General features: G+C 42.2%; 3 protein-coding genes across 3 annotated transcripts; 2 read left to right on the forward strand and 1 right to left on the reverse strand.

The window, feature by feature from the left end:
• Positions 1-47: 47 nt before the first annotated feature.
• Positions 48-1,882, forward strand: LOC132793479 (dipeptidase 3). The gene is made up of 3 exons (XM_060803421.1): positions 48-1,007; positions 1,074-1,249; positions 1,311-1,882. The coding sequence occupies exons 1-3, from the start codon at positions 174-176 to the stop codon at positions 1,654-1,656; spliced, it is 1,356 nt and encodes a 451-aa protein (XP_060659404.1). The 5' UTR covers positions 48-173; the 3' UTR covers positions 1,657-1,882.
• A 206-nt stretch (positions 1,883-2,088) lies between these two features.
• LOC132793476 (mucin-2) lies at positions 2,089-14,071 on the reverse strand. Its single transcript, XM_060803417.1, has 4 exons — positions 13,971-14,071; positions 10,313-10,383; positions 10,011-10,252; positions 2,089-9,955 (listed from the first exon to the last, which is right to left on the reverse strand). Exons 2-4 carry the CDS (start codon positions 10,352-10,354, stop codon positions 2,335-2,337), a joined length of 7,905 nt encoding a protein of 2,634 aa, XP_060659400.1. The 5' UTR covers positions 10,355-10,383; positions 13,971-14,071; the 3' UTR covers positions 2,089-2,334.
• On the forward strand, positions 13,607-21,035 carry LOC132793478 (cationic amino acid transporter 4). The gene is made up of 3 exons (XM_060803420.1): positions 13,607-13,956; positions 17,884-18,327; positions 18,391-21,035. Exons 2-3 carry the CDS (start codon positions 18,186-18,188, stop codon positions 20,250-20,252), a joined length of 2,004 nt encoding a protein of 667 aa, XP_060659403.1. The 5' UTR covers positions 13,607-13,956; positions 17,884-18,185; the 3' UTR covers positions 20,253-21,035.
• The last annotated feature ends 1,707 nt before the right edge of the window (positions 21,036-22,742 follow it).

A 22,742-nucleotide genomic window follows, 5' to 3' on the forward strand; every position in this document is an offset into this window, starting at 1 on the left:
AAGAGAAATGTTAGGATGCGTGCAATGCGCAGGATCAAAAGTGGGAGAGTAGTTTATGCTGAAACAGATGAAAATCAATATTGTGAAGTTCTCGGAGTGCTTGGCTAAAAGTTGTTGAAACACTACGCCGAAACTTTGGTTTGTTTTTCAGGCATTATCAATTGTAGAATGCAATGAACCCAGTGCCAAACCGTGATTTTATGGAGGTGCATCCGTTGCATCAGCATCAACCACATTGTAAGCAGCAATGCTTTGTGTTCACGGAAATAGCAGACATTGAGCTGCCAGCGGAAATAACAAAGTTTGGCGGTGGTAATGAAAAACTGCGTTGCTCCAATGGCGGCATACCAACGTATAATTGCAAAAAGGACTCTTGCAGCGAGTCGTCCGCCGAGCGTCCTGGACGGTCGCGAAGCCGCCGAATTCTGATAGGCATTTGCCTTGTTCTGGTCTGCATTGCCATGGCCGGTGGCATTCCACTGGCTCTGCAATTGCGCTCCTCGTCGCTGCTGGAGGCACGCTTAGCCTTCATCAGGCGCTTGTTGACCGAATCGCCGCTAATCGAGGGCTCCTGGAAGCCACCAAGTGACATCAAGACAAACAATAGTGGTCTGGCCGATATACGACAGAATCATATTGGTGCTGTTCTTTGGCCCATTGCGGTGCATTGCGGCGCGCAATATTTAGATGCAGTGCAACTCGCCCTGGAGGGCATCGATGAAGCCAAACGCATTACAGCGGCTAGTAATTCCATGCACATTGTCGAGTCTGCGGATGAGATGGAGCAGACCCATATCAGGGGTGAGGTGGCCGTTTTAATGGGCATTGGCGGTGGCCATGCCTTGGGCACTAGCCTCGCTGTGCTCCGTTCGATTTATTTGTTGGGGGCGCGCTTCGTGTCGGTGACCAGCCTGGAATGCACAACTCCTTGGGCTGCGGCGGCCATACGGCGGCGAGATTATCTCATTGAGGAAAATGCAACCAATTCGCTCAACGAATTTGGCAAGGTGAGCAAACAGTTAATCAAACCATATAAAATAGAATATTTCAATCTTGGGTAACTTCTCGTGCAGACGATGCTCTTTGAAATGAACCGCCTGGGGATGCTGGTGGAGATATCACAGCTGAGCGAAGCAGCCATGGTTATAGCCTTGCGCACTGCCAAGGCACCGGTACTGCTCATGAATGCTGCACCCCTTTCCTTATGCAATGGCACCAATGTGGCTTCTATTCCGGATCATGTGCTCAGGTATGCTTCAATCTTGAGCAATTGTTTTCCCTTAACTTTAATGGTTTGAATACTTTTTCAGTTTATTGCCAGAAAATGGTGGAGTCATTTTGCTGAATTTGGAGCGATGTGGCGATCGATCAATTAGCGTTAGGGAGGCAATACTTGCCATCAACTATGTCCGCAAGGTGGCTGGAGTTGATCACATTGGACTCGGTGGCGCACCCAAGAGCTATGCCCTGCTACTAGCCGAGTTGGCCAGGGATCGGGTTTGGGGCAATGCTGCCATAAAGAAACTGGTTGGCGGCAATGTTATGAGAATTCTGCGCGAAATCGAAGCCCTGAAGAATCGCTTACCCTTATATGAAGAGTGGATACCAAATGAGTCTATCGAAAGCAATTCCTATTGCCGTTATCCAGAGTCGTAAAGTATCGCACTTTCTTAAACCATTTATTTCTGTCGGTTGTTTACTTAAACCTAGATAAATAAATCTCAAAATTATGTAGTCAAAAACCACAAGTAGTTTTTCGACTGCAAAGTTAAGTTCAAAGAAGTAAGAAATAATTATATTTTCTGGTCGCAAATGGATTACCGGAATTATATATCTGATATTATAATTATAGGATTGCTAAAGGAAAAAATATTATCATTGAAATAACATGTGTCTATATGTGTGGAAACCTATCTGATTTTTAACAAAAATATCTATATTTTAGGATTTAGAGGCGCGTGCGATTGCCTGTTATACTTATTTTTTTAAGGCATGAAGTCATTCAACCCTCATATACTCGTACTCTGGAAAACCGGTTTCATAAATCTATTGATAAATTCCAAATCACAACGAGTTTTTATAATTTTGTTGTATCGTTTATTGTGTCAATTAAATTCACGAGAATTTTTGATCGAGTACATGAATCATTCGTTAAAATTTGAAAATACTTAAAATGAGACTATTACTAAAATCGAGTATATTTGAATGATTACGTTTAATAGTAATAATATATATATATATAAATATCATAATATATCATTTTTTTAACAAGTTAATCTTATTGCGAGAGAGCTACGTTATCGGCTATAACAATTTAATATTGTACAAATCGGTCTAATTCACTTGAATCCCTGTTCGAATGCCGAGGGTAAAGGAAATAACCTCTCTTTCCGGTGGACGCTCATTGAACTCACGCTTCATGATTTTTCTTGATAGAAGATCTTCGTTGGCTTCATTAAATGCTATTGGGTCTATATCTTTATCGCTCAGATCGCGTTTATTTCTAGAGTACTCACTCTCATCATCATCTTCTAGCTCAAAAACATTGTTATCTGTTGAAGCCAATTTGTTAATCTCTGTAAAGAATTGGCTTTTTGCGTCTCTTATGGTCCTATCATAGCCTGGATTACTTAAAGGCGGCAAGTACGTGGCAGGAATAGGAGTTGAACCCTTATATGTGTCAGGACAACGAGGATCTACAGACCCTGGGAAGCAATAAGAAGGGGTAGTATTAGGCCGCGATGTTGTCGTGACCAAGTTTTGGGAGCAGCGAGGATCAGACGATCCAGGATAACAGGGTGTATGAGTCGTTTTAGGCTGCTGTGGGCACCTAGGATCACTTGAACCAGGGTAACAATTCGGTCTAGACGTAGTTATTGATGGACGAACTGTAGTTGGTGGAAGGTAAGTTACTGGCTTGCAATCAGGATCAGTGGATCCAGGGTAACAGCGTGGCTTCGAAGTAGTTCTTGGTACTTGAGGGCATCGAGGATCCGATGATCCCGGATAACAATTGGGCCTAGGTGTTGTTCTCGGTTGTTGTGGGCATCGAGGATCAGATGAACCTGAATAGCAGTTTGGTCTAGAGGTAGTTATTGTTGGACGAATTGTAGTGCGGGGTGGGTAAGTAACTGATTCGCATTGGGGATCAGTAGACCCTGGGTAGCAGCGGGGTTTCGATGTAGTTGTGAGCACTTGGGGGCATCGAGGATCTGAAGATCCTCTATAACAGTTTGGCGAAGAAGTAGTCTTCGGTTTTTGAGGGCACCTAGGGTCAGAAGATCCCTCAAAGCAATTAGGCTTCGCGGGAGTAATTTGGTTCCCGGGAATCTTGGTTGTTCTAATTGGTGGGAGATAAGTGGCCGGCTGACAATTTGGGTCACTTGAACCTTCGTGACACCCTGGTTTTCTAGTTGTAGGAACCTTGGGACATCTTGGATCTGGGGAACCAGGGTAACAATTTAAGCATGCAGGATTTTTGGATCCTGGATAGCATGCTGGCGTAGCAGTTGTCTTAGTTGTTGGGCACCGAGGATCGTTCGATCCTGGATAGCAATTAGGCGATGGTGTCGTGTTAGGTTGCTGTGGGCAACGTGGGTCAGTTGAACCAGGATAGCATCTTGTCTTTGAAGTAGTTATCGAAGGTCGAATTGTAGTAGGGGGTTGAAGAGTAGTAGTTCTGGGTTCCTGGGGGCATCGAGGATCAGACGATCCAGGATAGCATCTTGGTTTCGGTGTAGTTATTGGAGGTCGAATTGTAGTAGGGGGTTGATAAGTTGTAGTTCTCGGTTGCTGGGGGCACCGAGGATCAGACGATCCAGGGTAGCAGTTAGGACCGGGTGTCGTTCTTGGATGTTGTGGGCAGCGAGGATCAGTGGATCCAGGATAACAGTTTGGCTTAGATGTTGTCTTCGGTTGTTGAGGGCACCTTGCATCAGTGGAACCTGGATAACAATTTGGCCCTGAGGTTGTTATCGAAGGGCGAACTGTGGTCGGAGGAAGATATGTATCTGGTTGGCAATCGGGATTTGTAGATCCTGGGTAACAGCTGGGTCTTGTAGTAGTTCTTGGTTCCTGAGGACACCGAGGATCAGCAGATCCTGGATAGCATCTTGGTTTAGATGTAGTTATCGGAGGACGAATTGTAGTCCGCGGTGGATAAGTGGTTTGCTCACAGTCGGGATCGTTAGATCCGGGGTAGCAACGTGGTTTTGATGTAGTTTTGGGTTCTTGGGGGCATCGAGGATCAGAAGATCCTCTGTAGCAGTTTGGTGAAGCCGTTGTCTTCGGTTTTTGCGGACATCTGGGGTCTGTAGATCCAGCCAAACAATTAGGCTTTGAGGGAGTAACTTGGTTACCCGGAATCTTAGTTGTTTTAATTGGCGGGAGGTACGTCGCCGGTTGACAATTTGGATCACGTGAACCTTCGTAGCATCCAGCTTTCCTGGTTGTTGGAACCTTTGGGCATCTTGGATCTGGGGATCCCGGGAAACAATTTAAGCATTCGGGATCTTTTGATCCTGGATAGCATGCAGGCTTAACAGTTGCCTTAGTTGTTGGTTTCGGTGTAGTCCTTGGTTCCTGAGGGCATCTAGGATCCGACGATCCCGGATAACAGTTGGGACGAGGTGTTGTTCTAGGCTGTTGCGGACAACGAGGATCAGTTGATCCAGGATAACAGTTTGGCTTAGATGTCGTCTTGGGCTGTTGCGGACAACGAGGATCAGTTGATCCAGGATAACAGTTTGGCTTAGATGTTGTCTTCGGTTGTTGTGGGCATCTTGTATCTGTTGAACCTGGATAACAATTTGGCCTAGAGGTTGTTATCGAAGGCCGAACCGTGGTCGGTGGAGGATTTGTAGTTGGTTGACAATCGGGATCTGTAGATCCAGGGTAGCAACGAGGCTTTGATGTAGTTCTTGGTTCCTGAGGGCATCGCGGATCCGATGAACCAGGATAACAGTTCGGTTTAGCTGTCGTCTTAGGTTGCTGCGGACAACGAGGATCTGTGGATCCAGGATAACAGTTTGGCTTAGATGTCGTCTTGGGCTGTTGCGGACAACGAGGATCAGTTGATCCAGGATAACAGTTTGGCTTAGATGTTGTCTTCGGTTGTTGTGGGCATCTTGCGTCAGTTGAACCTGGATAACAATTTGGCCTAGATGTGGTTATCGAAGGGCGAACTGTGGTTGGAGGAAGATATGTAGCTGGTTGGCAATCGGGATCTGTCGATCCAGGGTAACAACGGGGCTTCGATGTAGTTCTTGGTTCCTGAGGGCATCGCGGATCCGATGAACCAGGATAGCAGTTCGGCTTAGCTGTCGTCTTAGGTTGCTGCGGACAACGTGGATCTGTGGATCCAGGATAACAGTTTGGCTTAGATGTTGTCTTTGGTTGCTGTGGGCATCTTATATCTGTTGAACCTGGATAACAATTTGGCCTAGAGGTTGTTATCGAAGGCCGAACCGTGGTCGGTGGAGGATTTGTAGTTGGTTGACAATCGGGATCTGTAGATCCAGGGTAGCAACGAGGCTTTGATGTAGTTCTTGGTTCCTGAGGGCATCGCGGATCCGATGAACCAGGATAACAGTTCGGTTTAGCTGTCGTCTTAGGTTGCTGCGGACAACGAGGATCTGTGGATCCAGGATAACAGTTTGGCTTAGATGTCGTCTTGGGCTGTTGCGGACAACGAGGATCAGTTGATCCAGGATAACAGTTTGGCTTAGATGTTGTCTTCGGTTGTTGTGGGCATCTTGCGTCAGTTGAACCTGGATAACAATTTGGCCTAGATGTGGTTATCGAAGGGCGAACTGTGGTTGGAGGAAGATATGTAGCTGGTTGGCAATCGGGATTTGTAGATCCCGGGTAACAGCTGGGTCTTGTAGTAGTTCTTGGTTCCTGAGGGCATCGCGGATCCAATGAACCAGGATAACAGCTCGGCTTAGCTGTCGTCTTAGGTTGCTGCGGACAACGAGGATCTGTGGATCCAGGATAACAGTTTGGCTTAGCTGTCGTCTTCGGTTGTTGGGGACATCTTGCGTCAGTTGAACCTGGATAACAATTTGGCCTAGATGTGGTTATCGAAGGGCGAACTGTGGTTGGAGGAAGATATGTAGCTGGTTGGCAATCGGGATTTGTAGATCCCGGGTAACAGCTGGGTCTTGTAGTAGTTCTTGGTTCCTGAGGACACCGAGGATCAGCAGATCCTGGATAGCATCTTGGTTTAGATGTAGTTATCGGAGGACGAATTGTAGTCCGCGGTGGATAAGTGGTTTGCTCACAGTCGGGATCGTTAGATCCGGGGTAGCAACGTGGTTTTGATGTAGTTTTGGGTTCTTGGGGGCATCGAGGATCTGAAGATCCTCTGTAGCAGTTTGGTGAAGCCGTTGTCTTCGGTTTTTGCGGACATCTGGGGTCTGTAGATCCAGCCAAACAATTAGGTTTTGAGGGAGTAACTTGGTTACCCGGAATCTTAGTTGTTTTAATTGGCGGGAGGTACGTCGCCGGTTGACAATTTGGATCACGTGAACCTTCGTAGCATCCAGCTTTCCTGGTTGTTGGAACCTTTGGGCATCTTGGATCTGGGGATCCCGGGAAACAATTTAAGCATTCGGGATCTTTTGATCCTGGATAGCATGCAGGCTTAACAGTTGCCTTAGTTGTTGGTTTCGGTGTAGTCCTTGGTTCCTGAGGGCATCTAGGATCCGACGATCCCTGATAACAGTTGGGACGAGCTGTTGTTCTAGGCTGTTGCGGACAACGAGGATCAGTGGATCCAGGATAACAGTTTGGCTTAGATGTTGTCTTCGGTTGTTGTGGGCATCTTGTATCTGTTGAACCTGGATAACAATATGGCCTAGACGTTGTTATCGAAGGGCGAACTGTGGTTGGTGGAAGATATGTGGCTGGTTGGCAATCAGGATCTGTCGATCCAGGGTAGCAGCGGGGCTTCGATGTAGTTCTTGGTTCCTGAGGGCATCGCGGATCCGATGAACCAGGATAACAGTTCGGCTTAGCTGTCGTCTTAGGTTGCTGCGGACAACGTGGATCTGTGGATCCAGGATAACAGTTTGGCTTAGATGTTGTCTTCGGTTGTTGTGGGCATCTTATATCTGTTGAACCTGGATAACAATTTGGCCTAGAGGTTGTTATAGAAGGGCGAACCGTGGTCGGTGGAGGATTTGTAGCTGGTTGACAATCGGGATCTGTAGATCCAGGGTAGCAACGAGGCTTTGATGTAGTTCTTGGTTCCTGAGGGCATCGCGGATCCGATGAACCAGGATAACAGTTTGGCTTAGCTGTCGTCTTAGGTTGCTGCGGACAACGAGGATCTGTGGATCCAGGATAACAGTTTGGCTTAGATGTCGTCTTGGGTTGTTGTGGACAGCGGGGATCAGTGGATCCAGGATAACAGTTTGGTTTGGAAGTTGTTTTCGGTATTTGAGGGCATCTTGCATCAGTTGAACCTGGATAACAATTTGGCCTAGAGGTTGCTATCGAAGGGCGAGCCGTGGTCGGTGGAAGATATGTAGCTGGTTGGCAATCGGGATCTGTAGATCCAGGGTAACAGCTGGGCCTTGTAGTAGTTCTAGGCTTCTGTGGGCATCGCGGATCTGAGGAGCCTGGATAACAATTGGGAGCAGCTGTAGTTTTAGGCTCTTGCGGGCAGCGAAGATCAGTAGAACCAGGATAACACCTTGGTTTTGTCGTAGTTATTTGTGGGCGGTTTGTAGTTCTGGGTTCCTGAGGGCATCGAGAATCACTGGACCCAGGGTAGCACTTTGGTGGAATTGTTGTCTTTGGTTGCTGTGGGCATTTAGAATCAGTCGAGCCTGGATAACAGTTAGGCAATGGCGTTGTTTTCGGCTTTTGAGGACATCTGCGGTCAGTAGATCCATCGAAACAATTAGGCTTTGAAGGAGTAATTTGGCTTCCCGGAATCTTAGTTGTTTTGATAGGGGGAAGATAAGTGGCAGGTTGACAATTTGGATCACTGGAACCTTCGTAACATCCAGGCTTCCTGGTTGTTGGAACCTTTGGGCATCTTGGATCTGGTGATCCGGGGTAACAATTTAAGCATGCAGGATCTTTCGATCCTGGATAGCAGTTTGGAGTAGATGTCGTTTTAGATTGTTGTGGACAACGAGAATCTGTCGATCCTGGATAACATTTGGGGGTAGACGTTGTCTTGGGTTGTTGTGGACAACGTGGATTAGGGGATCCTGGATAACAAATGGGAGTAGTAGTCGTCTTAGGTGTAACTGTAGGTCGTGATGTAGTCGAAGGTAGAGTTGTAGCCGGTTGACAATCAGGATCCGTTGATCCAGGGAAGCAGCGAGGTTTTATTGTAGTTCTAGGTTGCTGGGGGCACCTTCGATCAGTCGATCCTGGATAGCAGTTGGGAGCAGACGTTGTCTTAGGTTGTTGTGGACAACGAGGATTAGGCGACCCTGGATAGCATATGGGAGCAGAAGTTGTTTTAGGTTGTTGCGGGCAGCGAGCATCGGTTGAGCCAGGATAGCACTGAGGCTTAGCTGGTGTTACTGGAGGTCGGGCTGTGGTTGGTGGTAAATAAGTAGCAGGCTGGCAATCAGGATCTGTTGATCCAGGGAAGCAGCGGGGCTTCGATGTAGTTCTAGGTTGCTGAGGGCACCTTCGATCAGTTGATCCTGGATAACAGTTGGGAGCAGAAGTCGTCTTAGCTTGTTGTGGACAACGAGGATTAGGCGATCCTGGATAACAAATGGGTGTCGAAGTCGTCTTAGGAGTTACTGTAGGTCGTGATGTAGTCGGTGGCAATGTAGTAGCCGGTTGGCAAACGGGATCTGCTGACCCAGGGAAGCAGCGTGGCTTCGATGTAGTTCTAGGTTGCTGAGGGCACCTTCGATCAGTTGAACCTGGATAACAGTTGGGAGCAGACGTCGTCTTGGGTTGTTGTGGACAACGAGGATTAGGTGATCCTGGATAACAAATGGGAGCGGAAGTAGTTTTAGGTTGTTGCGGACAGCGTACATCGGTTGAGCCAGGATAACACTGCGGCTTAGCTGGTGTTACTGGAGGTCGGGCTGTGGTCGGTGGTAAATAAGTGGCAGGCTGGCAATCAGGATCTGTTGATCCAGGGAAGCAGCGAGGTGTTGATGTAGTTCTGGGTGACTGGGGGCACCTCCGATCTGTTGATCCTGGGTAGCAGTTGGGAGCAACCGTTGTTCTTGGCTCTTGTGGGCAACGAGGATCAGTTGAACCAGGATAGCAGCGCGGGGGTTTATTAGTAGGCAATGTTGGCACAGTTGATGGTATATGGCCACCACACTTGTAGTCTCTATCGCAAGAGCCATTGCATAGTTCGATATCACATTTAAGATAAACTTGAGATCTGTCTGGAAATTTAAATGCTTTCAATGTATTATAATAAGTTAAAGTTTGACCAGGAATGGACTCAAATCTTTTCCATTCTCCAAATATTTTTTCCTTAATTGAGCATCCGTTTTTATCGGAAAGTTGTAATTTGTTTGTAGTGCGTGCATCAAACTCTGGATCATCGGAGGCGTAGCATTGTAGGATGTTGATGTCCCACGATTGCACCGATTGCTTAACATTTATGGTGAAAGTAATATCTGTGCCAAGTTTCAATGTGTAATTTATAGGTTTAATATTTGGTGGTATTCCTGTTCCAATTTCCATCCAACATTGAACTGGGCCACTTGGAGTTTCAACCGATATCACTTCCAACATATCCACAACGAATGGTCTGAAATAAACCGTTTTTTCCTGTTCATCACTGCGACTACATGTTATTTTGCGAGCTGTGTCCCAACTTTCTTGAATATCTTCATCGTTCTGAATGATCAGAATATTATCAACAGATGCACACAGCGAACAGGACGGCTTGCTACCGCAACCATCGAAGGGCACCTTGAATACATATGTCTGTTCGTTACTTCCACCGCTCACATATCTGAGGAAAATTATAACTTTTATTCTGAGAAATTTACCTTGAAAAGAGAACATACCTGCACTTGGGATCGTTGTAGTATCCCTGACTGTAAATAACTCCATTGAATACCTCGGCAAATTCAACCTCTACTATCATGCCATTCGATGTATCACATTTGACTTCGATTTTATCTATGTTACCATCGATGGAAGAGGCTTTGCGAGATACTCTGGGAAACGAAAGTGCCACCTCGGCTGGGCTGACTTCGTTATTAGCAAAATCATCATCATTTCGTAGATCTACCCCGTTCGCAATGACCTTTAAAAGCAATAAACTATTAGCTCAAATTGATTAGGCATCTCCATGCGAAATCCATACCAAAAGTTGAGTCAAGAGTATAATATGGCCAGCTCGGACCATGTTTAGTGTATTGCGGCTCAATCAAAAACCTGTTGTAAATGAAAATTGAAAATTAAAATGCAGATACAATATTAATAGAAATGGAAATTGTATTTCTATTATTCAACATGTAAAGCGCGCATCTGCTTTGAAGTATTTTCTATAACAAGAAAATAGTTAGAACGCTTGTCCAAACTGTTGACAAATAACATTCGTCACTCGATTTTGGAATTGAATTTCTATTTTGGGACACATTGATCATATATTGACAGTTGTTCATGTGAATTATTTCAGATGGTATTTGATAACCAGTTCTGAAAATGTTTCCAACCGGTTCAAAATTACTATTAGTTAAAATTTGTTGTAAAACAGTTATAATAAAACAAGCAAACATGTTGCAGTTGGGTGTAATCAACAGTCTCATACCCTGTCTCATAGTAGATCGCATAAATTGGTTGGATTACTCACTCTAATAATTTTGATTCTTAATTAGAATAATTGTTTGCCAAAAGTCAAGGCTATATTTATTTCTGAAATTTATTGTTGAAATCCATACTCAATATTATGCAACCGAGGAAGAAGAATGGAATAGCACTTAATCAATTTTCAAAATGTCAAAGTTGTCTTTTCTTTTTTGTTTTGTTAAGCAAATGAGACTCTCTTTTACACTTCCGATGATAACAGGGTATACGGAGCTAGCCAGTTAGCAATTAGTGTGTTATAGCCGGCAGAAAGAGGGACAGTAAAAAAACACTATGTTTATCCAAACGTCAAAAGATCGGACAGCTTATTTATACGGACGCCGAAAGTTGAAGATGATATGCACAGCTTCCACATTTCGAGTGGATGTTGTGAATAGTATTCATTCATAGATGTTTATTCAATTCGATGCGATGCGATGCGATGCGGATCGAGTCGAGTTGTAAAAGCAACGGGGGCGACCTTGAACATTTTGGAATCCCTAAATTATTATTTCTTTTGGCTTATGGCTATTGTTGATATGTTAAATTATTAATGCGCAATTTGTGCATATTGTATGATCATCGGCGTGGGGCGTATGAATGTCGTACACACTTGTACCAGTATTTGTGTTGTACTCATTTTGCATTCGAGTTTCGAATGTGTAGTATAGTTATATTTAATTCAACATTTAAAATTTTGAAATATTGACTGGTTTCGTTGTATCTTTTTTCACTTTCGCATGCAGCATTTATTCATTATATTCTTTTTTATTTGTTGTTTGTTGTTTTGCGTTGTCTCGTTCGCAGCAGCAAAAGTCACCGGTGCAATTCGGCGTTAATTGAAATTCGTTTTATCTTACTGGGAATATAGAATTGAAGTATGTACGAGAGTATGTGTGGGGGGATAATAAACAGGTAATGTTGGGTGTTCTCATGCCAACTCAGCTTGGATGAGCATTCATAAATTAACGAGACAAATGAAAGTGATATTGCTGAACTTGTTAAATATGCTAATAAATTGACACTGATGTATTTATAAACTAAGACACAGTCCTGGTCAAAATGTCGGTACCGTTAATCTCGTTAATGTCAGCAAGTAGCAAAACTTAAGTATCCGCATCTATCACCCATCTGGAACGGATCGGAACGGAATTGATTAGATCTCTCACTCTCTGCTATCTTAGCACATCTTTAGCATCTACCTTTGAGTCGTCATACCCGTGGGCAAGAGCGCGAGAAAAAAAAAACAGATTTTATTGACTGGTTACAAAATGAGATAAATAATAACTTGGACATTGATGATCTTGCCGTGAACTTTTGCCATTTGGGCGCATCACACATAGGCGTCTCTATTCATCTGTGTATTCGTGTTCATATTCGAATACGTATTCGTATTCGTATTCGTATTCGTATTCGTATTCGTATTCGTCATGGCAAACAGGTGATTACCCAACAGGCTTGACGCCGCCACAGCCACGCATTGTGTACATATTATAAAGTCTGAATACAAACAGATCTGAGATGGATACTATAGTGTATAATCTGCAACTAACATAGCACCCACCTTTCATTGGACCATCTCGCTGGGTGTGGACTGTGGACACTGCATTGTGTGGAGTGCAAGTGGACAGTACACATCAATGAAGCAAAGTGTTGTGGTGTGGAATGCATTAGTCCAACTAATTATGCAGAGTCATAATTGTGGGGTAATTATATTTGATATATGCTATAGTTCATTCGATAATAATGTCAAGATGAATTCGAGTATATCCGGCAATTTTGATGGAATTGATTGCTTGATTCGCACAACACGCAAATTAACCATAATATTCATTTTTCACTAATCTCCTCACACACACACACACACACACGAAACTCTATCCAACTCCAATGTTTAACTTAGTATTTAAATCTCTTGTTCGCGAATCAACCGATAAAACATACAATATGTTGCCCAATAATAACCGACTTTTAATAAATTTATTCGCTTAGGTTTTTTTTTGATTTGGTTTTTTGTTTGTCTCTTTTTTGTTGATTCGGTCTGTGGAAAAAGTTATTAACATTTTTGCGAAAAATAGGTGTCAATTTGAAAGGTCCCCGCATATTTAATAATTAAGTCTTTCTTTTGCAATCAAATCAATGGAATTTAATTACACTCAAGTATAAGGTAATGTAAATAGGGTATCTGTGTGTCTACCTCATCCTCAGATTACATTAGTTCAGTAGAGTAGCAGTTGCCGTTGGAGTCTAGGGCAACAAATGTCGAGTAAGTGGGGCAGACTTTTTGTGTGTCTCGCGCCAAAGATTGGCCAATGTTTATTCACCTCGGATTATTGGATTGGATTGCCGCAATAGCCGCAATCCGCAACATTTGGCTTGGCAATTTATTGCACGATATTTGACACCCACAAGGGATCTCTTCATTAGTGAGGAAGGCATTCTCATCCTCCCTCAATTACCTGTTCAAACCTTGTCGGCTTAACGAGTTGTCTTGATTGGTGTTGAGCTCTTTGCGGCATTAATGCGGTTTGATCACTTTTAATTCGGCCTTGCTTATGCGGTTACATGCCTAATGCGTTGCCTAATCTATAATTAAATCTACCATTTGACTTAACAAATTATCCATAATTCATTAAATAAACTTTGCCAAATGTACTTAGAGATTAAAGATGTAATTATGCTCGGACTAAGTCGTGATCAGCATTAAAATATAATTCTTCGTTCTTCATTGTTTATTCGCAATTCAGAATTGAAATCGAAATTAATTGATTGATATTTTTGTTTGTTTTGAATATTTTGTCATTCGGAGCGTTGAAGAAAATGTTAATAATATGCTAATAGTTCTATTAAAATTAAATAATTCACACATCAGGTTTTTCGTATGCCGCTAAAGCCGAAAGCGCTTAAATCTTAATTTCTTTTTAAGAATATTCGCAACGCATAAGCACTTTCAATTCACTTTCAATTCAAATTCACTTTCGTCGAGAATCCCCAAAAATTTCACTTTTACTTGGATTTCCAAAAATAGGTTAAACCTTTCCAGCACACACAAAAGAAACGAGATAACAAAACATATTCAATGCATTATTCTGGACAATGATGAAATCCGTTAGGAGATGGCCTTTTGAATTTCGAATTGAAATGAATGCACTGGATCGAAAAGTAAGTAAACTTACTGGAATTGTCGAGTGGTCGGCGCTTTGAAAATAAGAGTTAGGTTGGATCGCCGGCTGGTTAAGAGTTCGCTGTCGCACTAAGCTTCGAGAAGACGCGTCTTCGTTTTTATACACACACGTAGCATGTTTTAACTAAATTCGTTTGGAACAACACTGCTTTCAAAATCCAAAGGCGCAGTCAGTGCAAAAACAACAACAACAGCAGCCGCAGCAATCGCAGCAGCGACGTCGACAGCGACGACATCAACTTCGGGCGAAAGAGCAGCAGCTAAAACAGCAGCACGGCCGGCCACAAAAGAGTTATTTACTTTACAATTTTTTTATTTTTGTTATTTTTTGAATACTCGCGAGACCTGATCAAGCAGTTATATTAATTTGTGCAGTGTTGAACAATGCGACAACAAACTCTGTGCCAATTGCATTGTAAACAAATGTGGCAAGATTCCAGATACTTTTCAATTGCACCTCGTCCAAGCCCACAATGAATACGCTCCCCAAATGCTCAGCTGACGAGTATTTACACTGCGATGTGCATCACCTGCTCCCAAACCAAAACCAAATGCAATCTGCAGCTCGTCCTTTTAAGGATTGCTTTCTATTACGTGATGTAATAATCAGTTTTCGTCTTAGAAATATCCGAAAATATTCGTTTTCTAAATGTCGCCATCTGGGTCAACATTCCAGTGCAGCTGTTGTAAAATTTAATATTTCAAATGGCAATAAAAATATATTTATTTCAAATGCTCAACTTTGTTTATTTGTTCAGCATTGTTCCAGGTTTAATTTAATTTATTCTACCGCTACTTGCGTCATACAAAACATGAGATAATTCTTAAATCTTCTTGAATGAAATTATATTTATTCCATTGCTAGTTATGTTTGTGAATTAACATTTTAGCTAATTTCTTTCTTTTATTAAAAAAGCTTTACTTTAGAACTATGACCATTGCCATTTTGTTATTCACTTTCAGTATTAATGCTCTTGACAAAAAACATTTTTAGCTAATTTCTTTCTTATATCAGAAAGCTTTAATACTGAACTCGGACATTTGACATTTTGTCATTCACTTTCAGGATTATTTGTGTTTAGAAAAAAACAGTTTTGCTTAAATACGTTTTCGTAAAATGTGAAATAAAACTCAATAAATATGTTATTATCAGCTACGTGCTAAATATGTTAGCTAATAAACTTTCAGGTTTTCTGCTCATATTTTATGACCTTTTTTTAGAAATCTTTTATTACAAATTAGCTACTTCTATTACCCCGAAACCCCCTTCGAAATGTTTTGGGATGATCCTATTATCGATCTACTATGATCATATTAAATAATAATAAATGAATACTATTTAAAGAGTAAAATATAAAGTATTACAATTTGTAACTTTTCCATGTGACCAATGACCTTTTCAAACTTTAATTAATTACAAGTGCATTCATAGGGTGTTGGATGTTCGTCGAGCTGCTGCGTTTATTATGTTATGCATTTTTATATTTATGCGCAAGTCAGTCGCGTGAGCCGAACTCACTCGCTGTCCGCTGCACTGCGTCTTCTTCATCTTGACCCGGTCCCAGGTGCTGCAACAGCAACAGCAACAGCAACGACAACAGCGAGAAGGCGACGCGATGCGGCGACAACTTCAGCTGAAAGATCCGCAACGTCAAATTCAAATGGCTAACACCTCTGTATGTATTTTAGGGCCGAAATGCCAAAATCCGTCATTGTCGTAACTGAAATCGTGGCCAGCTTCGACATCGACAGCGACATCGACTTCAACGCTGAGCTGGTCATGCAACTACGCGAGTACTCGTATTTGTACTCACACTTGTACTACAGTCATTGCGCGCCGATCATCCCGAACAGGTATTAATACCTACATACATATGGTATACTATAGTATAGTCGTAGTCAGAGTTGGATTTTTTGGGTGCCCAGCGTCCGCTTCGTGCTGGTGACAGACGCCAAGCGGTCATGGCGACGACAACGGCGAATTGCTATGTGTGCTATGTCTTTGCTCATACTTAGTTATGTCCGCTGACGCTGGAGGGACGTATAAAAAACAACACACACACACACAGACAGTCAAGTAGAAAAAAAACACACACCTATAGCCTAGAGACATGCTTGTACTATTTACATATGTATGAAAATGTGTGTGCAAATATTCAATTATACATATTAACATATACTTAATTATTGTCTATCATTATTTCTTGTGCCCCTTTGGTTAGTTTATAACTAGTCAAAAAAGTTAAAAAATAATAAAATAACTCGCAAAACTACGCCTAGTGTCAAAGTATTTCTATTTTTCAATACTCACTTTTGAGGCCATGGAGTTTTGCATTCATGTCAACAAGAAAAAAAAACTTACTACTTCAAAACTCTAAGCACACAAAAGGGACATTGATTGACAACCGAGAATACTTCCAATAACGCATTGCGTCATCTTCGGATGATTCCTGGGAGAACAAGTCGCAAGTGAGCTCGAACTTAAAGTGAGCGACACAACTGCACAAAAGTCTGTGAAGCCACAATCTTCAATCTGTAAGAACTGTAGCCAATTAACGATATTATCGGGAAATATTAAAATACAAATAAAAATATTATCTTATTTATCATAAATATGAAATACAAGATTTAACTATATTTCGCACATAAAGAACGTCGCTAATGAGCTTATTGAACTTAAAATCTTTTTGAAGGTTAAATAATATATTTATTGGAATTGGAATTGAGAATTGACAATTGATTATACACTTAATTACAAACATTTCATTACATTTTTAACTTCACAATATATATTCATTTATTCACATTTAATATACACTTATTGAAATAAAAGCCATTTAACAACTACCTTCATAAATAAATAAATGTATTGTAGCTTTTCGATTTAAGCATGCATCATCTAGAATATAATGAAACCAAGTCTTAAAGAAAATAAGGAAATTTCATACCTGACAAAGACTATTAAAAACTTGATGTCTTTTGACGTTAATTTTGAACATATTCCTATTGCGAAACACACTCCAATGTTTGGGGTCTTTTCTTCTCATAGAGATAAACGGACGGACGGACGGACGGACGGACGGACGGACGGACGGACGTACGCATAGACGCACGAAGATTTAACTTGATGGGCTGGGCAACACAACTTATGTGCTGATACTGATCAGCATCTGTACATTTGTATAAAATGTATAATTGCATATGGTCGGAAATGCCGTCTTCTGCTAGTCATGCCATTTTTTGGCCATTCCGAATGGGCGAAGGTTGTGCATATAATTTATTTTTATTTTTGCACCTTCGATATGTCAGCAAAAAGATTTTATATGCCTTGTAAATTCAAAGTTTAATGAACGAATGGTTTTTATTGTTATCTTTTCATTAGTAATAATAATATTTGTAAGAAAAAAGCTTTGCATTATAATGAACAACATTAATTTGGCTGGAAAATAAGGCTTTTGATGGATTGATATGACTGCTAATGTAAACAATGAAATACCCATGAAACAAAAAGTAATCAAATAGGTTTACCTTTATGCTGCAGTCGAAAATACTGGTTTCTTAGTATTTTGTAGGTAGAACAAAAAAGTATGCAACACTTTTCTAAAAAGTCGTTACGCGTGGCGCTGCAGCGAAATGAAAATATTGTGGCATACTTTGAGGAGTAAAATTTAATTAGGACAATTATTTGAACGATAATGAGACATTTTATTTAAATTGAATAAAATTTTATTGATAATTTAATATTCATTAATATTAAAATGTATAATATTCAATGTATAAATTCATATTAACATTAAGAAAAGCCGATGTAAATTGTGCAATCCTCACATTATTACGAAAATTAATTTAGGGATGCGTTACGACAAAAGCTTTTCACAGTGATTAAAGTGTTTTTCCACAAACAGTGTTGGCAAAGCTCGAAATTGTGTGGGCGTACATAAAATGTCGGTGAGGGGAAACCGAAGGAAAAATCAATACTGTCACAGCTGTTTCGTGTACAACAAGTGTAACGTCGCACACAACCGGAAAATATTGAAAATCGAAACTTAAATCGCGCACAAACTGCACAAAATATACAACAAATTGCCAATTAAAGCAGTATTAATTCAGATAAATAATAACAAAGGCGTTAAACGACTTGAACTTGGGAGCACCTTAAATGATTATGTGGCATATGGTTGAGCAATAGAAGGAAATATTGAGTAATATGCCCAGCTCAAGACGTGCGATACTGGGACACATTATGTCTGGCCTATGCAGCAAAATGAATCGCACCAAGCCGGTGCCCGCGGATGTGATGGAGACGCCACTCAAGCGGTGTCTGACCACCTTTGACATTGCGCTGCTGGGTAAGACAAGGACCTTGACGTGAGAGAACTAAAATATCAATTCAAGTGCGCGATTGCTTTCAGGTATTGGCCATATGGTAGGCGCGGGCATCTATGTGCTGACTGGCACTGTGGCCAAGGAAATGGCTGGTCCTGGCATCATCTTATCCTTTGTCCTAGCCGGATTTGTGTCAATGCTAGCAGCGTTGTGCTACGCGGAGTTTGGCACTCGGGTACCCAAGGCTGGTTCGGCTTATGTCTACACCTACATATCGATTGGTGAGTTTTGGGCCTTTGTCATTGGCTGGAACATACTGCTCGAACATATGCTGGGTGCTGCATCGGTGGCACGAGCGTGGAGTGGTTATGTGGACTCCATGCTGGGCGGCTGGATTGCCAATACGACGCTCTCGCTGATGGGCGGCATTCATGAACCCGGTCTAGCGCAATATCCTGATGTGTTGGCCTTCCTGGTGTGCATCATTTATGCTGCGGCCCTGGGCAGCGGTGTAAAGGCGACCGCGGTCTTCAATAGCATACTCACGCTGGTCAACATTGGCGTCATGATTGTAGTCATTAGCGTGGGTTTCTGGTATGCGGATGCCAACAATTGGTCCGAAGCGGAAGGAGGTTTCTTGCCCTACGGCTTTGGTGGCGTCATTGCGGGAGCTGCCACATGTTTCTATGCCTTTGTGGGCTTCGATTCGATTGCCACGTCCGGCGAGGAGGCTAAGAATCCCTCGGTTTCCATACCCATTGCCACGGTGCTGTCCTTGTGCGTGGTAACACTGGGCTACATCCTTGTGAGCGCCGCCTTGACCTTGATGATACCCATTAGTGAGATTAATCCGGCTGCTTCGTTGCCCGAGGCCTTTGGCCAATTGCAACTGCCGTGGGCCAAGTACATCATCTCTATAGGCGCACTCTGCGGCATGACAACGACTCTACTGGGCTCCCTCTATGCGCTGCCCCGCTGCATGTATGCCATGGCATCGGATGGATTGCTCTTCAGCTGCTTTGGACGCATCAATACCAGCACTCAGGTGCCGCTGTTGAACCTCATCATCTCGGGATTGCTGAGTGCTGCATTGGCTTTGGTCTTTGATTTGGCCAAGCTGGTGGAGTTCATGTCCATTGGCACTCTGCTGGCCTACACTATTGTGTCGGCCAGCGTCATCATACTGCGCTATCGTCCGATTACACACCTGGGCAGTCCGAACCCGGTTTATGCGCCCGACACACCCGAGGATGAGAACGACGAGGATGCCGAGTCGCAGTCCAGCATTGACACCGCATCGCCCACAAGTGATCTCATCGAGGGAGCGCTGGCTGGTCGCCTGAAGCCACAGTTCCGCTGGCTGGAACCACTCTTGGGACGTTTTGCACCTGGCTCTGTGGTCTCTGTATGCGTGCTGCTCTTCATTGTGCTCAGCTTTGCCATCTGTTTGGAGCTGAAGGTGTCCTGGACTGAGTTGTACACAGGCACCTGGTGGGCCCTAATTGTCTATGGTTTCATCATCTTTGCGGCCAGCACTTGTGTCGCTATCATGGCCGTGCATAATCAGAATACGCGCGGCCTCAACTTCAAGGTACCACTAGTTCCATTTGTTCCGGCTTTGGGCATCTTTTGCAACATTATGCTGATGGTGCATCTGGATGCCTTGACCTGGGTGCGCTTCTTTGTTTGGGTATCGATTGGCATGGTCGTCTACTTCCTCTATGGCATACGACACAGCAAAGAGGGCGAAGTGTGCTCCTCCTATTCCATACTGATGACCTCCTCCGAGGCAGGTAAGCTCAATTGGGGTTCATTTAAGGGATCGCGCAATTCGACTGCAGCCAAACACACTGTTCTGGAACGTTTCATGGGTCGTAGCAAGCTGGAGGATAAGAAGCCTATTGTCGAGGAGGAGTACGACGAGGAGAATGCAGAGAGCCCACATTAGATGTGTTGCATCTGGGAGAAAAGCACAATGGTCTGTGAAGCAACAAGATTCTTGATTTATTCCTTTGTTATCCTTTATGATAAATCGAAAACATGTTGAAAACAACCCAAAAACAATTATGCAAGCTAGTGTCGAGTGGTCTCGACTGTAAGAAACCCGCTACCCATTTTCAGAGTGCGCCCTTTGAAACTGTTTTTTTTTCTCCGATCGTAATGAATCTCTCAGGAACCATTTAGATTACTGTAGGTATTCTGCATTCCAAAATGATGTCGCTTTGAAATAATATGAAGTATTATTGCCAATATTTAGTGTCTCTAGCTCTGATGGATTCTGAGATTTTGTTGTCTATGTATACCGTTTCCTTTCACGCTTTTGGGTAGCGGGCATAACAAATTGCTCGTTAGAAGAGAAGATATGTTACATATTATGATGTCAGAGTATACACAAATAACAGTAATTTATCGATGTATGTCTGTATGTCTATTCTGCCCATATACTACGTACAATGTCTATATACACTAGTGGATATCCCTGCCTCTAACGATTGTTAATAAAGTACCTCTCATTCCTATTAAACTCAACTAAACTGTAAACTGTAAACTGTAAACTGTCAAAGTGTCTACCTAAAGAAAATACATATACTTTCACCATCTCTTTTTATTAATGTATGTATGTATGTGTACATCAAATATTACATTAAATATTGCAAATTATTAAAGATGAATTGTTTGATATATATAGATATATTATATGTATACAATTAAATATTTATTGCAACAATACTACAAGTGCATGGTTTTATTTCTGGAACATTTGCTTGCCCTTAGCAGGTCAATACTTCCCCGATGTGTCATCGTTACTTTTCGAATAAGATCGCATCATGACTAAAGAGAAGTCACATAAAAGAAACAAAAACACTCTTATCAAGTTAAATAAGATTAAAACGAAGATAAAGCAGCGAAGAGCAAGTCAGGTACTCTTCCGTATTCCAATATAGTTTTCTAAACTTTCGAACGAGCTTTGTAATCAGTGTAGTAACGGTTCAAACACACACAAACAAACACATAAACACACATACCGTCACTTATCATTCAAAATATTCGTGACTTTTTGCATGCGAGCGATTATACGAGTATCATACACTTTTGCATTTCATGCGAGAGTGTAACCATGTGACTGGCTAAAATAATTTGTGCATTTGGAATGTCGCGAATCGCGCGATTTCAAGAGAGTTGTCTATCTAACGAAATAAAGCTGCAGAGTAAAAGTTGGGCGGGGGGAAAGAACGGAGATATAGCGTCATCGTCAACAACAAACAAGTTCGCATTTCATGACGCAGCCGTGATGACGCATACAATGTGTAGAGTAGCATATTTACTCCAAGCACGTGAACATACCTACATACACACAAACATATGGATATTTATGTATGTACATATGTTTGAAATGCTTGTGCACTACTCGAGACAAGGCCTCAGATTGAGAGCATAAAGCAATCGTGCGAGAGCTTACGAGCTTGGCAACAACAAAAAATCTCTGCGGCTAGAATTTGCTCAAAGTCAAAACGAGTTCCCGACGGCGGCGGCGCTTTATTAAGCACCAGCAACAGCTTGGCGCTATTTCGCAAGCGCAAATAGCCGTTGATACTGAACTTAACGTATTTGCCTTTTAAATTTAAATTTAAAAAGTAACGCTCGCTAATTTCACACAGCCGCGCGTTCTACACATGTATGAAGGTGCACACATACATACATATGGATATATTTTGTGTGTGAAACTTCTGATGCTCCAATGCGATGACTAAATGTTGTTCAGTTGGGCACAGCCGATTGTTGACTGTTGCAATTAGTCAAAATGAGTGCATTTTAATATGAAATGTGTATTTTGATTTTGTCTGCTCTTCCGGCAAGCCAAGTTTGTCTGTTTCTCTGCCGTGCGTTTGATGGCCCCCAAAAAGATTGAGAGAAAAACAAAATCCACAACTACGCGCCTGCTGTACCAACATATCAACCAGCCAATGCCATTGACAAGTTTCGCTCTGCGATATTTCGTTTCATTCGTTCGTGCATGAGCATTGTTGAAGAAGCACAAGGTGATAGGATGGATGCCGGCTGCTCAAAAAACGTAACGTTATGAAGAAGAAGACAACGAAGACGAAAACGAAATGTACCAATGCCAATGCGATGAATTCAAAAAATACAGACAATAAAGACATGCGAGGTTAGATTTAGAAGTACGTAGGTGGTAATCTCAAATATCAATATAAGCAGACATAAACAAATGTATGTACATGTACATACATATATTTGTTTGTATATTAGTATTGGATGACTAATAGCGAAGAAGCTTCTGCTACTCTATGCATGTACATATAGTAATATATTTTTGTATTTCCTGTTTTTCTCAACGCCATTTGTGCATAGTTTTCAAGCTAACCTCGCAATCGTAGCGACAGATGGATGCAAACAGGCAGCAGAAAAACACGCATAT

This window comes from Drosophila nasuta, chromosome 3 (genome assembly GCF_023558535.2).
Source record: "Drosophila nasuta strain 15112-1781.00 chromosome 3, ASM2355853v1, whole genome shotgun sequence".
NCBI classification, from domain to species: Eukaryota; Metazoa; Arthropoda; class Insecta; order Diptera; family Drosophilidae; genus Drosophila; species Drosophila nasuta.